Source organism: Loxodonta africana, chromosome X (genome assembly GCF_030014295.1).
Source record: "Loxodonta africana isolate mLoxAfr1 chromosome X, mLoxAfr1.hap2, whole genome shotgun sequence".
In the NCBI taxonomy this organism is placed as follows: Eukaryota; Metazoa; Chordata; class Mammalia; order Proboscidea; family Elephantidae; genus Loxodonta; species Loxodonta africana.
This window is the reverse complement of record NC_087369.1, coordinates 126,416,280-126,432,885: the sequence shown is the minus strand read 5'-3', so window position 1 is coordinate 126,432,885 and position 16,606 is coordinate 126,416,280. Positions and strand designations below refer to the sequence as shown.

Here is a 16,606-nt window from a genome sequence, read left to right as displayed (position 1 = left end):
TATTAATGCATGTTTGCAGCCGTTTCTTCTCATTTTGAGTAGTGCCACATCAACAAACGAAGATCCCGAAAGCTAGACTCCACCCACGCCATTAAGGTTGACTCTTCTTTGAGAAGGTAGCTCTTCCTCAGTCATCTTTTGAGTGCCTTCCAACCTGAGGGGTTCATCTTCCACGGCACTATATCTGACAATGTTCCACTGCTATTCATAAAGTTTTCACTGGCTAATTCTTTTCAGAAGTAGACTGCCAGGTCCTTCTTCCTAGTCTGTCTTAGTCTGGAAGCCCAGCTGAGACCTGTCCACCGTGCGTGAACCTGCTGGTATTTGAATACCTATGGCATAGTTTCAGCATCACAGCTACACGAAAGCCCCCACAGTACAACAAACTGACAGATGTGTGAGGGTAATCAGCCTTAGTGACCAAGAATTTTTAAGATGGTTGTCTGTTAGGAATGTTGACTATGGTGATGCTACCTTGTCCACACAGGAACTGAACCTACAACTCTGGCCTTACCAATACCACATGCAAACTAACATTTATGATATGATTAATGTAGTAATGAAACACAAGTCAGTCAGGACATTAGGACTGACTTAATTATTCTTATAAATTTAAGAAAACAGACTACAGATGAGATGATTCAGATCATGTCGCAAACTGCATCCCAGGGCAGAGACAGTCGAGGAAAATTACAAGTCCAATTGTGTTACAAGCTGAAGTATCCACTTTTTTAATGGACAGCATTTTTTTCTTGAAGAATAACTAAAAAATTATGGTCATTCAGACTTTAGTATTAGCCAAACTCATTGCCATCGAGCCTATTCAGACTCATAGTGACCTTGTAGGACAGAGTAGAGCTGTCCCATAGGGCTTCCAAGGCTGTAATCTCTAGAGAACCAGACTACCACATCTTTCTCCTGAGGAGGGGCTGATGAATTCAAATTGCTGACCTTTGGGTTAGCAGTCCAGCGCTTAAGCACTGTGCCACCAGCACTCCTTCAATATTAGCAGATATGTTGTTTAAAAAGAATGAAGAAAGCCTATCAATTCAATGAAAAACAACTGATGGTATTTATTGGCAACGATACAACCAGAGCTTTCACATGAAGATTAGAAGTGTGAAAACTTGTATCTCCCACCGCACTTGATAGCTTCCCAATACTAGCAACTCCCACCACACACTTGATAGCTTCCCAATACTCAATAACTTTTATGATGAAATTAATGGTCATATAAGCAAATGTGATTTTTTGATATTGTATATTAAAATGTGTAAACATATCAAAGATTTGCATACACAGTGAACTGATATTTTCCAACTGACCAATGCATGATGTTAACAAAATCGTGCATGAGCAAAAGGTCTATTTATAGCACAAGATAGACCAATGGATTTTTTTCTTTAATTTTTTTATTGTACTTTAGATGGTTTACAGAACAAACTAGTTTCTCATTAAACAGTTAGTACACATATTGTTTTATGACATTGGTTAACAATCCCACGACATGTCAAGGCGTTCCCTTCTTGACCTTGGGTTCCCTATTACCAACTTTTCTGTCCCCTCTTGCCCTCTAGTCCTTGCCCCAGGGCTGGTGTGCCCCTTTAGTCTTGTTTGTTTTTTTTTTTATGGGACCTGTCTAATCTTTGGCTGAAGGGTGACCCTCAGTGGTGACTTCATTACTGAGCTAAAAGGGTGTCCGGGGGCCATACTCTTGAGGTTTATCCAGTCTAGACGAATGGATTTTAATGTTACTGAGTATACAAAAATTCACTGATGTCATTTTAGATTCCATTTCTCTAGTTTTGCTGTATTACCAAAGAATATCCACAATTATCTTAAAAGAGCTATGAAAATTCTGCTTTTCCAGCTTCCCATCTGTAAGAACCCAGCTTTTCCAAAACAACATATGGAAACAGATTTAATGCAGCAGCAGATATGAGAATCTAGTTGTTTTCCATTAAGCTAAATAGATTAAAGAGATCTGCAAAAATATAAAAACATGTCAATCTTCTCTCAATTTTTTTGTTTTGAAAAATATAGTTTAAAATATAGAAACCCAGAAACCCCAGTGCCAGAGTAGTTAAAAATACAGAGTAGAACTGCCCTAGAGCGTTTCCAAGGAGCAGCTGGTGGGTTTGAACTGCCAACCCTTTTGGTTAGCAGTCAAACTGCTTAACCACTGTGCCACTAGAGCTCCTACAATTAATGTCACAATACCTTGTGCTGAGAAATTTACCTCATTTCCTTTAGGACTGGAAACATACGGCTGCAATGGTTCTATTTGGACTTCAGCTTGAACGGAATGAAATACTTCATTTTCTGATGACTCATCTTCTTTGTCCTTTAAAGCAAAAAGGAAAACAAACATTTTAATTGCTGTTAAAATGCAGATGATAGGAATAATTACTTCATCCTAATATACAACCGAAAAAAGTAATTTCCAAGTATTAAAAATTGATTTAAGGGCCACATGAACCAGAGACCTACATCATTCTGAGACCAGAAGAACTAGTTGGTGCCCGGCCACAATCGATGACTGCCCTGACAGGGAGCACAACAGAGAACCCCTGAGGGAGCAGGAGATCAGTGGGATGCAGACCCCAAATTCTCATAAAAAGACCAGACTTAATGGTCTGACTGAGACTAGAGGAATCCCGGCGGTCATGGTCCCCAAACCTTCTGTTGGCACAGGACAGGAACCATCCCCGAAGACAACTCATCAGATATGAAAGGGACCGGACAGTGGGTAGGACAGAGATGCTGAAGAAGAGTGAGCTAATTATATCAGGTGGACACTTGAGACTGTGTTGGCATCTCCTGTCTGGAGGGGGGATGGGAGGATAGAGAGAATTGGAAGCTGGCAAAACTGTCACGAAAGGAGAGACTGGAAGGGCTGACTCATTAGGGGGAGAGCAAGTGGGAGTACGGAGTAAGATGTATATAAACTTATATGTGACAGTCTGACTTGATTTGTAAACGTTCACTTGAAGCTCAATTAAAGTTAATAAAAAAAAATTGATTTAAACCAGTGGCTTCTGTAATTTTTAGTTCTGGATCCCCTTCAGAATCTGAGGATTGGTCGTATTTAGTAAGCTGTTACAACTCTGAAGTTTGGGCTTCCTGCTGCAATGGGAGATCTGTAATGTTGCGGTGTAAATATTTCTAATTGAACCCTAGGACCTTAGGGAAGATTCTGTTTTCCCATTTGAATCAATTTTATCTCTTTGACTCGAAGAGAGTAATGAAAATTTGTTTTCTTTCCTGTTCGTGAGTGGGAACACCCACATATGTTTCTAATAAACTCTAATAGAATATCAGGTATTTCAAAAGATGTATGACTTTGACTACGGTATCAATAATTTTCTTTTCCTTTATTTTTTCTTTAAGGATCACAGATTAAGGTATGAATGCCCATACAATATTCTTGGGTCATAGAATTGGTAACTACTATTTACTGACTTTTTTTTCCATTTTACAACGGCTGCCTATATATATATTTAAAACATTGCATGGTAATAAATATGTGCCATGCTGGTAATATTGAGTCTTTCAGGGATGCATAACAGTGTCTTTCCTTTCCTAAATACTGTAATGGATGACAGTGGTATAATATTTCTGTTTAGGAGGTGGCAAACAAACATTCACAATACTCCCTAGTAAGTGGGAGAGCATTGTTGATAGTGACTATGTAAATTCAAAGCCAGAGATGAAAAACAAGGAAGATTTCTCCAAGGACATTTAGCCAGTGTTCCATTCTTTCTAAGGGCCTAAATTTCTCATAGCCAATTGCACTCTGTCATATTCCATCAGCCATGTTATCAGTGCTGCATAGCTTTTTTCTTCCTTTACATCACAAATGCAAACCCTTTTAGCTCTAATTTGTTACTAGGGCTCATTTGAGAAAATTTATTAGTGGTTAAGTGCTACAGCTGCTAACCCAAGGGTCAACAGTTCGAATCTGCCAGGCTCTCCTTGGAAACTCTATGGGGCAGTTCTACTCTGTCCTATAGGGTCGCTATGAGTCGGAATCAACTCGACAGGACTGGGTTTGGTTTTTTGGTTATTAGCATTTTAGATGCCCGACCCTAGTGATTGGGAGCCCTGGTGGTCAAGTGGTTAAGAGGTACGGCTGCTAACCAAAAGGTCGGCCGTTCGAATCCACCAGCCTCTCCTCGGAAACCCTATAGGGCAGTTCTACTCCATCCTATAGGGTCACTATGAGTTGGAATAGACTGCACAGTAATGGGTTTTATTGCGATCCACTTCCGGAAAACTAGTCATTGAAAATCCCATGGATCACATTACTCTGACACACATGGGATCACCGTGAATCAGAATCAACTCAAAGGCAACTGGTTTACCATCAGGTAAATACCACCATTCTAGACTCACACCTCTCCTCTATCTGGTTTCTTTCTCTTTTTTTTCCTCCCTCCATTTCTGGGAGCTAGGCATCCCTTTTCCCTTTTAGGCCTTCTCTGGTTCAACGTGTTCGACATATCTGGGAAACAGCATCTTTCAACTGGCTTAATGGACACAAACCAAAAGACTCACCATCCAGACACTCAGACAAGGTCCATTTGTGATTACTACCACATTATTAAGTAAATGGTTGTGGATACCAGGGCTTAAGTTAGGATCATCACAATGAGGTAAATGGATGTTGCTAAGAATTAGAAAACAACTCTTCTCCTAACCTTGTTTACCTTATTAATTTGCTTATCAGACCCACAAACCCTTCATTATCAGATTATATTTAGCAAATTAAATTCAACAACTCCAGCCAAATTGCATGTACTTATATTAAAAAAAAAAATGTACTTATATTAGAGGATTTCAAAAAAATGAAGTTTTATTGGCTGTTCATAAATAAGATAAAGAGGGTAATATACCACACCCCATATTTCAACTGTGCAGAGACCAATTTGTACTTTTCTCCATGTTTTGAGCAATTACATAATTGATTAATTGTATAAAATAGGTGGCAAAGTAGTGAGACAAGCCCTAAATATGATATCCATATAAAAAAATTTTTTTTTATACAGAGTGTTTTCAAAACTACTTTTTCTTCTCATTGTTTAACTTTGATTTAAATATCCTGAAGTACAAAAATGAGTGGAATTCAATTAAATAGTATATTTAAGTGAACTGTATGGAAAGAAAGAGCAAATAAACTTACAGGTTTAAAGAATTAAACAATTTTTTTGTTTATTTTGAATGAGTTATAAAGTTTTGAATTACGAAAGTAATTTTTAGATCAAAAATATTAATTTTCAAATTGAGTATGATGTCCCTTCATTGGCTGGTAACAGGTAGAAAACGAATAATTAAAGCTCTGTCTTTACAGAGTGGATAATCTAAGGAATTACCTGAAACATTCAAATAAAATTTTTTTTTTCCCTCAAATACAGTTGTAATTATCTGGACATTTCGGAACAATTTATTTGAAGCAGAAATTATTCAGGTAACCTCTGGAACACAAGGAATATTTATTTCATTTGGTTTTACAGAAGAACACCCGAGTATAAACCTAGTACATTTTCTCTGCACATTTGACTCCAAATAAAAATGTCAGAAACTCTTACATTTGCCACTTGTCCCAATTCTTCTTCATGCTGATTAAAGATATCCTCCCATCTGTACTGGTGCCTTCTTCTGCGGCCTTCTAAATCTGAGAGTTCAAACTCTTCAGGTCTCTGTGATGACTTTCCCCGAAACCTCTTTGGTGACAGTCGTTTTGCCAGTGCCTGCCTTAGACTAGAAACCTTTGATTTTTTCTTCCGTGCCTGTTCTGGTTGAGAGTAAAACACGTTTGCTGACAGGTTTTCCATCAAGGTTTGCAGTGGACCAAGTGGCTTTGAGTTATGCGAGCCTGGTGCTCGAAGCAAGTCTCTTGATAGTCCCTCTATCAGTGCTTGAACTGAACTAACTACCTGCGGGGGCTCTAGCGCCCAGGCCTGTGCCTGAGCTGACTCACCAGTTTGTCCCTCTACAGGAATAAGCACCTGAGTATCTAAATGTAGTGGCAACAGCACATGGTGGTTCTGGGACAGTAACGGCAAGAACACCTGGGCATGTATTTGTAATGACTCAGGTTCCTGTGCTTCAGTCTCTTCCTGGACAGGCTCAACAGCCTGCTCCTGTACCTCCTGCTGTTCATTCTGCTCCAGCTGCTGTTCAGGTACCTGCTGTTGGCCCTGCTGCAGTTCACGGGCCTGGCCCTGCCTTTGCTGTTGTTCAGGTACCTGATCTTGCCCCTGAAACTCCTCTGGAACCTGGTCCAGATCCTGTGGCTGTTCTGATACCGGGGCCTGGACCTGATCCTGCTGTTCTTTGAGTACCTGGGCCTGTACTTGTATAGGCCTAGGTGCCTTAACCTGAGCCTGTAGTGGCGTGAGCACCTGGGCTGCCCTCCGTAGTCGTGGAGGTGCCTTGACCTGCATCTGTAGAGGCCAAGATGCCTTAGCCTTCACCTGAGCCTGCAGTGGCATGAACACGCGAGCTGCGCCATGTAGTCGCTGAGGTGCCTGGGCCTGCCCCTGTAGAGGGCTAGGTGCACTGTCCTGAGCCTGTAGTGGCATGAACACCCTGGCTGCTCCCTGTAGTTGCTGAAGTGCCTGAACCTGTGGCTCTACTTGATCAGGTAACCACCGTGGCTGAGAGGGTTCTCCATGGAGGACTCTAAGTGGTCTGCATCTGCTGCTGGTTGGCAGTTTCAGAAGCTCATGAGTACAAGAAGGTCCTCTAAAATTAAACATACAAATGATTGTCGTGCAATTAGAATTTGCAGTGTATGAAGCCATTCAGGGCAAGTGATTTCATTTTAAAAGATGAACATTTTCTGTAACAAAGATATTTTCAGTAAACATTTCTTGAATCATTCCTGTAATGTCTAAAATAGCCTTTGTATTATTAACATACCCAGTTATTAATGGAGCCTGATAGTATACTTGATCATTCTATTGTCAGATATTAAAGAGCCTTTGGGTAGTAATAAAATATTCTCAACACTTCCACTTAATATCTTTTGAAAACAGAGACCTGTTATGTGTTGGATCAGAAAGGATTAATTCTTTCTGAGTGAAATGCAACAGTACAGAGTCAACTGCCTTACGTGAACTGTTGTCATCAATTTATATATGTAATTGGTTTAACACACCTGAATCTTCTCATGTTGTACTGTTCTTTGATAGCTTCTTCTCTTTCAAAGACCAGAGGTATCCCTTTTTATGCAAGAGAAAAGAAGTAACACATAAACAGTCAGCAGAGACCTGCAATCCACCTTAGTCACTGTGTACTCTTCAGTGCTCAGGACATGGAGTGAATTCACAAGGGCAAAAAAGTTACCCTCCCAATGACACTATGTTGGTGGTGTAAACAATATTCTAGTCCCTAGGCCCACTTGTGCAGCTATTTCATACAGATTAATTTTGCTGGCGGGTTCGAACTACTGATCTTATGGTTAGCAGCTGAGCACTTTAACCACTGCATCACCAGGGTTCCTTTCTCTCTGGGCATAGGAAAAAGAATTTAGCAATCTGATTGGTGCAATTGACAGGAGAAAGGAGAGGCAAAGGCAGAACGGAACAACAACAACGTTAGAAGGTAGGTAAGCATGGCTTGTAGCTGTGGGCCCTGCATGTGAGGACTTTAAGGTCTAGAATTGATCTTTTGTCTTTTCATTGAGAATGTAAAATCTTAATTCTGGGTTTACATTTAACACATTTAAAACATTCTGCTTCTTTGCTGTCAGCTGTGCTGCTACTTCTGAAATATATAAGCTTACAAACAAAAGAGCTTTCCTTCGGATTTCCTATATCAAAGTGTTTAGGGCAACTATATTTGCATCTTCCATACAAACGGGACTTTTCCTGCAGGTAACATTCTGGAAACCATGGAACTCTAGAAATTAGATAGTTCTCAAGTAGATGCATGGTCTTCTTGCACCCATCTGAGATTGGCTGGCCTCCGTGATATTGTTCCAATAAGTTATAAACCATGGTTGAATAAATTAATTCCTGCTGTTCCTCGCTTCAAACCAGGATACATATAGTTATGCAGACGGAAGAAGCTCCAGTGCAATAAACTTGCAGTAGATAAGAGGATGCCTGTTATCTTTTTCAGGTTCCCTCTTTTTCACTGGAAATCCTAGTGGTGTAGTGGTTAAGAGCTGCAACTGCTAAGCAAAGGTTAGCAGTTCCAATCCACCAGGTGCTCCCTTGAAACCCTGTGGGGCAGTCCTACTCTGCCCTATAGGGTCACTATGATTTGGAATCGACCTGAGAGCAATGGGTTTGATTTGGTTTTTTTCTTCACTTTCTCACCACTCTCAACCCTGCTTCAGGTCTCCCAAAGTCAATGTGGAACATGCCACATAACCTACATTTTAAGTTAGAGCAAATACTTTCCTCTGAATTTGGTGAAAATTCTTCCTGCCATTTTTGGTGTTAATAGATAGATGCTTACTTTTATCTAAGTTAGTTACTTTAATTACATCTTTTAGCTCTAAATTGGTATTATAAAACTTGCTTTCTATGGTGCATATACACTACTGCAGAATTAACAGACAATAAATGGTTAATTGCATATCCTATCTCAGTAGGGAGCTCTGGTGGCATAGTGGTTAAGATCTCGGCTGCTAACCAAAAGGTCGGCAGTTCAAATCCACCAGTTGCTCCCTGGAAACCCTATGGGGCAGTTCTACTCTGTCCTCTTGGGTGGCTATGAATCAGAATCAACTCGACGACAACAGGTTTGGTTTTTGGTATCTCAGTAGAGTTGATGAAAATATCAGCCAAAAAAGAACAATAAAATACAAATCTTTTTCCTTTCTATTCATTTTATTTCTTTGCTTAAGAGTTTACTTAAATAAAATTGGCATATTATAAAATTCTATTTAAGACTTTCAAGATCTTTGCAAATATGAATACTTCTTGCCAGTTGTAACTGGAAGCAATAAGTATACACATACATATTCAGGCCCAGAGAGGTAATGAGTTGCTTAGGCACCATTAGTGAAAAACCTATATATCAAAGGCCTCAGAAATATTACTTTCAGTCTAATTCTTAAACAAGTATTACTTTTTTTCCTGAAAATAAATGAACGAATTCTGCTCACATCTGAATACTCATTCCATTAAATGAAACTTCGCAAATTCTACCTTTTTTCTGTCTCTTTTTAATGATCCCAGTAAGATGCTTCTTAAATGACTCTACAATGTGCCTTTCATTTTTTATATCTTCAACAAATGCGTGATGAAGCATGTTAGCAGAAGTGGGACGAAATAGGAAGTTTTTTATCATGCACTTTTCCATGAAATTGTGGAATTTGCGGGACCTAAAAAAAAATGAATCAAAGGGAATAAAAGAGCATTCTCAGGCCTGCAATACCACCTCCCATTCCCATGCTCATGCCACTCTGTAGGTTATAGTTTCAGAGATGGTTGCCTCTAGCTATAATTGTCTTTTCAACTGCCAAATATTCTGCAGCTTTACAATATACACTATAGAGCAATGTCATTGAAACCTCAGAAAAAAGAGGCAACAGTCAGTGGCATTGTCTACCCAAATTGTAGCAGAAACTTCAGTGAGATCATCTGTCTGTATACGGTAAAAAGTGAAGTTGCAGATAAGGCAATTAAGTAATTAATATAATACATGTAGACTACAAGACTGCATTGGTCAGCCCAAAACCGTCATCCTCTGAAGCCTGAATGTTTCACTTTATACATGCACTTTGAACTATGGATGCACAGATATAATGATCCAATAAGTATGTGTTACTAGCACCAGGGCTAACTAATTTTATAAAATGACCCATAAATACAAATGTGGCCAGAGAGTCTGACTCTGTGGGCAGGGTTAAACAAAATTACAAAGAAGAATGTCAGCAATCAAGCCGTAGTCACCACTAAGCAGTAAATACTAAGAATAAATAAGAGTTTCAGGTATTAGGTAAACAAACTTCAGTTAGAAGGGTTCCCAAGTTTAGCTGACCTCTAGCATCTTGGGAGACGAAGTCCTCTGCTTAGGTCTGTGAATGTTTAATTTAATGGGCCAAACAATAGTGCTGTCAGTCACAATCACTGTTTATCTAAGTACAATGAGCAATTTCATAAACAGTTGCCATTGGTCCATCCTGTTACTGGAGAAACAACTGAAAATGCCCATTAAGGGCAGGGCAGTAATGCCATCATAATATACTATGAAATTACTTATTTCTACTTGGCTAGTTAGGGCTTCATTAAAGCTGTCATTTAGACCTCCCAGTTAAAATACTGTTGTTTTAGAAAATATTGTCCAACAAGGATGGTGAAGTAGGACTGACCAAGTGAATTAAAACTTCTTTGCTACATAAAAATGTCAAGTCAACGTGTTTAGGAGATTAAAATATTCATCTTTACCATCCACTGGATTTGACGGTGGGAGCTGATTCCCGCAAAATAACGAAGAGGGCTTCCAAGGGCTGAAGGTTACACAGGGCTGCAAAGGGAAACAGGTGAGTTTAGAAAAAATGACAAGTACAGAGTACATTCCTCATTCCAAAGGGGATTCTCAGTGTTCTTCGACATAGTATGCTGAACAGGCACCAAGGAACGAATGAGTACAAAAAAAAAGTGCGTGAAAGGAAAAGCTTATTTGCATTATGGAAGATTTTAAAGCTCCACCACCTCCAGGTGTGTAAAATGCAATTGACAAATCAATACTAAATGAAACTAAATAATTTTTTTGAAATGTGTCATTGATGATTTATATCTAGAGAAGTAACCCAGAAGTGGAGACAAACACACTTCTATTTTTGTATTGTAGGCAGGTATCTACCTTTGTACAATTGGAATATGTAATTTATAGGCTGAAAAAGTCAACTAGGCTGGTGTGTAAAATTATATATAAAGATGATTTAGTACTTTAAAAAGCTGAGAAGAATCCGTTTTCAATGCTGATAGTTCTAGGCACTAAGAGCACACCCTCTAGAATAACATTGCTGTTGTTAGTTACTGTCCAGTTGATTCTGACTCGTGGTGATCTCATGTGTGCACAGTAGTACTGCTCCCTAGGGTTTTCAAGGCTGTGACCTTTTGGAAGCAGATTGCTAGGCCTGTCTTACAAGGCGCCTCTGGCTGGGTTCGAACTGGGTTCAAATCCTACCTCTGTCTTTGTGACCCTGGGCAAATTACTTAAAGTATGTGCGCTTTGGTTTCCTCATCTGAAAAACAGGAAATATATCAGGAATTCCTTCACTGAGTTGCTGTGAAGATTAAAGGGCAACTTACATGTAAATGTGTCTGCCATATAGTAGGCACTTAATAAAAAGCGGCTATTAATATTTTAACAAAGATTTTAATTATCTGGCATTTCAAAGCTTTGCCAAATTACAGGGATTTCATTCTCTTTTTTATATACACAGCTACACACAGAAAAGCCTATTCCAGTATGTTCTACATAAATTAATTACCTCATTGATTTTGGAATTCTGGGTTTTCTATAAGCATTTAAATATGTGTCTAACTTCACTTATTCCTCCTTGTATTTTGATTAAAGAAAACTGGCAGTGCAAAAAAATCTCCAAAGGAGAGCCACAGTGTAAATTTCATCTAATGCTATCAGCGTGCCGTTCATGAGGACAGTTTGATACTAATGACTCTTTAGGGTCATCCTTCCTCTCCCAAAATACATCTGCAAGAAAACAATGACAAACTGGCCTCTCATAGTAGGAGAAAGAACTCTCTACTGTGATGTCATTAGAGTGATATAAATGCAACTGTTCAAAGTCAAGCTTTGTTCTCAATTACATGGATATAATTTAATAGAAGGTTTAAGTTTATAACTGAAGTCAGGATTTGCCCCAAGCTCAAAAGATCAGTATCATATTTGATGTGTTTCATTCCTTTACTGTTTCCAGTCAGTCACTAAGATCTGTTCTTTAAATGTAAGGGAGTTGTACAATATTAAACAGTTATCATCTATTAACATCTGCACATCATTCAGCCAACTATCAGCATCTTGAGGAGTCACGGGATAGGACATACACTAGGTAAGTTTCCATTAAGAGAGACTTTTTCAACATGGCGCTATAGACAGAAGCACTATGCCATCCCTCTTCGGCAAAAACCGGAAAAACTAAGTAAAGCTGATACAGATGTCAATCCTGGAACCCTAAGCATCAAAGGATAAAAAGAAGTTGATCAAGTACCGAATGGAATAAGAAACTCACAGAGAACGAGGAGAATTATGAAATGGAGATCACCTACCAGCTAACACGTAACGGATTCGCCATCTTGCGCTACGGCCATGAAGGAACGCAGACAGGGAGTACAGGAAGGTAACTTCACAGAGCTCCCAACAGGAGACAAAGCACCTGGTAACCAGGGATACACGGTTTCCCACCCACCACCCTTCTTTTCTGTACATGGCCTCCTCCGCTTTCCAATAGGCCACAGTTGCTCTGCCAGAGAGACACCAGCTCACTGCCACTTGGATTCTCCATCTGGGACCTCAGCCACCAAGGACTGTGGTCAGAGAGCACAAAGAACTTCCAACAGGAGACAGAGCACCTGGTAACCAAGGATACATGCTTTCCAATCCTCCACCCTTCTTCCCTCTATGCAGCCTCTGCTGCTTTCCAACTGGCCATGGTCACTCAGCTGGAGAGACACCAGCTTACTGCCACATGTGTCCGCCCCGCCCCCATTGGCTGGCCCCTTCATTGCCATTTTTTTGTTTGTTTGGTTTTTAGGCTTTTTTGTTGCTTCTCTCTCCCTTCCTTCCTTTTTTCTCTCCTGGACAGCTAGCCCTGTGTGCCATCCCCTTTCCTTCTTGATGGGCTGTGCCACACCACTCAGCTAGAGAGCCACCAGCTCATGGCCACCTCTGGTCTGCACTGCCCCTTCTGGCAGGCTCCCTCAGCACTTTTTTTTTTCTTTTCCAGTTTCTTTTCTCTGCCTTCCTTCCTTTCCTTTCTCCAGCCCACCTAGACCCGTGTGTTGCAGCACTCAGCTAGAGAGCCACTGGAACATGGCCTCCCTAGGTCTGGGCCACCCCCAACAGCTGGCTTCATTGGTGCTATATTTTTTTCTTTTTTTTCTTCTCTTTGTATCTTCTCTCTCTATCCCTTCCTTCCTTTCCTTTCTCCTCTCAACCAGGCCCCATGTGCCATCCCTGCCCCTTCTCGATGGGCTTTGCTGCACCACTTGGCTACAGGGCCAGCTCCCTCAGCACCATATTTTTTGTTTTGTTTGCTTTGTTCTCTCTTCGCTTTTCTTTTTCTTCTCTCTCTCTCTCTCATTTCCTTTTGCCATCCATCTAGCCCTGTGTACCGCCCCAGCCCCTTCTCTAGGTGCTGTATTATACCATTCAGCTAGAGAGTCACTGGCATGCAGCCTTCCCAGGTCTGCGCCGCTGTCACTGACTGGCTCCCTTGGCGCCATTTTATTTGCTTATTGTTTGTTTTTGTCTTTCTTTTTTTGGTTTTGTTGTTGTTCCTTCTTCTCTCTCTCTCCCTTTCTTCCTTTCCTTTCTACCACCCACCTAGCCCTCTGTGCCATGCCTCCCTTCTTGCTGGGCTCTGCTGTACTGCATGGCTGGAGAGCCTCTGGCACGTGGCCTCCCTGGGTCTGTGTTGCCCCCAAAGACTGGCTCACTCAGCACCATATTTTTTTTATTTTTCTTTATCTTTCCCCTTCTCCCTCCCATCTAGGCCCTGCACTGTCTCCGCCCCTTCCTGGCAAGAGAGACATCAGCTCGCCTCCACCTTAATCCCACTCTGCCCCTGAAAGCCGGCTCCTCCACCACGTATCTTTTTATCTATTTATTTATTTATTTTTGGTTGGTTTCTTGTCTCTCATTTCCTTTTTCCTTTCTCCCACCCCCTAGTCCCATGTGCCACCTACTCCCATTCTCAACAGGAGGAACTGCACTGCTAAGCTAGAGAGCCACTGGCACACTGCTTTGCTGGGTCTGACCCACCCCCACCCATTAAATACTACTGTGCCATCGTTTTATTTATTTTTCTTTTCTCCTTCAATTTTTTCTTTTTTTTTGCTTTTGTTTCTCTCTCTTCTTTTTTTTCTTTCACTCACCCATTAGCTCCACACGTCACATTCTGTCCTTTCCCTCCTGCCTAACTGTACCTACCATATGCCAAGTGCCGTGGCCACAAGCAGCACCAACATGGTCTCGCGGATCCACCCTGCACTGCCCCCTGGCCCCACCTCATCAGCCCCAGTTTGTGCTGCAATCTGCCCATCTCGCTCCTCCACCCCGGATGAACCCACACTGCTGTACCATAGCTGAGTGACTGGCCCTGTCCACTTGGATAAGGTGGTGAGAATTGTTGTGCCCACAGGGGAGAAAGCAACAAAACAGGCCCAGCCTGCCTGCCCAGAAATAACCAAATAAAACAAAAACGCAGGATGAAACAAACAAATCAACCATCAATAAATGAAAAAAAAAATGATTCCTGAATGTCCCAGAGACAGCAGACAATATCAAACATACTAAAAAAAGACAGGATGACTCCAGAAAGTGACCTATGTAAAACACCAGATGACCTTCTGGTAGAAGAAAATACACTGGAACTACCTGGTAGGGAATTTAAAACTCTAATATTGAGGGCGCTCCAAGAGATGAAGAAAAATGTAGACAAAAATTAGGAAAAAGTAGACGAAATCATGGAAAATACAGACAAAATCAGGGAAAACATAGACAAAGCAATGGAAGAATTCAGAAAAATAATACAGGAGTAAAATGTCAAAATAAATAAACAACTAGAAATTATACAAAAACAACAAATAAAAGTTCAAAAGATAAACAACAAGATTTCAGATATGAACAGTACAATAGAAGGTTTTAGGATCAAATCTGAAACAACAGAAGACAGGATCAGCAAAATTCAAGACAAATTCCTGGATACCACTTTGAGGAAAAATTAGAGAAAAGAATGAAGAAACCCTGAGAATAACGTGGGATACAATGAAAAGCAAAAGTCCCATGTGATTGGAATTCCAGATCAGGGGGAGAAAATGGAAAACACAGAGAGGATCACTGAAGATTTGCTGACAGAAACCTTCCCTAACATCATGAAAGATGAAAATTCAACCATCCAAGAAGCTCAAATAACCTCATATAGGATAGACCCCAAAAGAAAATCACCAAGACATATCGTAATCACACTCACTAAAACCAATGGCAAAGAAAGAATCCTGAGAACAAATCGAGAAAAATGAAAAAGTCATATACAAAGGGGAAATAATAAGACTAAGCTATGATTACTCAGCAGAAACCATGCAAGCAAGAAGGTAGTGGAATGACGTTTATGAAAGCTTGAAAGGAAAAAACTGTCAACCAAGAATAATATATCCTGCAAAAGTCTCGCTCAAATAAAATGGTGAAATTAGAACATTTGCAGATAAACAGAAATCAAGGGAATATGTAAAAACCAAACAAAACTTACAACAACTGTTAAAGGGAGTCCTTCGGTTAGAAAACCAACAACATCAGACAACAATCTGAATCTAGGACACAGGAGAGCATCAGCTAGATACCAATCTAGGCAATGAACTATCAAGTGTAAAACAAAACTAAAAGAATTACAACAGGGAATCAGAGAGGTCAATCTGTAGATGACAATAATGTCAGAACAATAAAAGAGGGAATGGAATAAACACTGTAGGTACAGAACTTTCAAATGCAGAGGAAGTCAAGGTGATATCAGGTAATAAAAGACTGGTTCAAACTTACGAAGATAGGGCTAAATTTCAAGGTAACCACAAAGAAAGTTAACAAACCTACTCATCAAAATAAAGAAGAAAAACATAAAGTCTCCGTAAACACAAAATCTACAAAAATCAAAGAAACAAACAAAAAATCCACAAGTAAAAGTAATTCAGTACAGAAGAGTGAAAGGAACAAAGAAAAGGTCAGCATCACACATACACAAAAAAAGCCCTACAAAATGACAGCAATAAGCTCACACCTATCACTAATCACACTGAACATAAGTGGCTTAAATGTACCCATAAAGAGACAGAGAGTGACAGAATGGATAAAGTAAAAAAAAAAAAAAAAATAGGATCCATCAATATGCTGTCTACAGGAGACACACCTTATAAACAAAGACATAAATATACGAAAAATCAAAGGACAGAAAAAATGTACCAAGCAAACAGCAAAGAAAAAAGAGTAGGAGTGGCAATAGTAATCCCAGATAATATAGACTTTAAAACAAAATCCACCATAAAAGACAAGGAAGGACATTATATAATGACTAAAGGGACAATCCACCATGAGGACATAACCATAATAAATATCTACACACCCAACGACAGGCTACAAAATATATAAAACAAACTCTAAGAGCACTAAAAAGAGGAACTGACAGTTCCATAATAACAGTAGGAGACTTCAACATACCATTCTTGGTAAAGGACAGAACATGTAGAAAGAAACTCAACAAAGATACAGAAGATCTAAAGTCCACAATCCACCAACTTGACCTCATAGGCATATATAGAACACTCTACCCAACAGCAGCAAAGTACACATTCTTTTCTAGCACACATGGAACGTTCTCTAGAATAGACCACATCTTACGCCACAAAGCAAC

The 16,606-nt window shown here is 40.0% G+C and overlaps 1 protein-coding gene across 1 annotated transcript in view; it reads right to left on the bottom strand.

Annotated features, from left to right (window-relative positions):
* The window catches only part of NRK (Nik related kinase), a 156,050-nt gene that overhangs the window by 39,819 nt on the left and 99,625 nt on the right, over window positions 1-16,606 (bottom strand). Inside the window, exons 10-14 of the mRNA XM_064278653.1 lie at window positions 10,407-10,485; window positions 9,165-9,340; window positions 7,163-7,226; window positions 5,589-6,747; window positions 2,240-2,344 (exon numbers count right to left, since the gene is read on the bottom strand). Coding sequence (XP_064134723.1) covers window positions 2,240-2,344; window positions 5,589-6,747; window positions 7,163-7,226; window positions 9,165-9,340; window positions 10,407-10,485 — 1,583 coding nt within the window. The remainder of the gene's footprint in view (window positions 1-2,239; window positions 2,345-5,588; window positions 6,748-7,162; window positions 7,227-9,164; window positions 9,341-10,406; window positions 10,486-16,606) is intronic.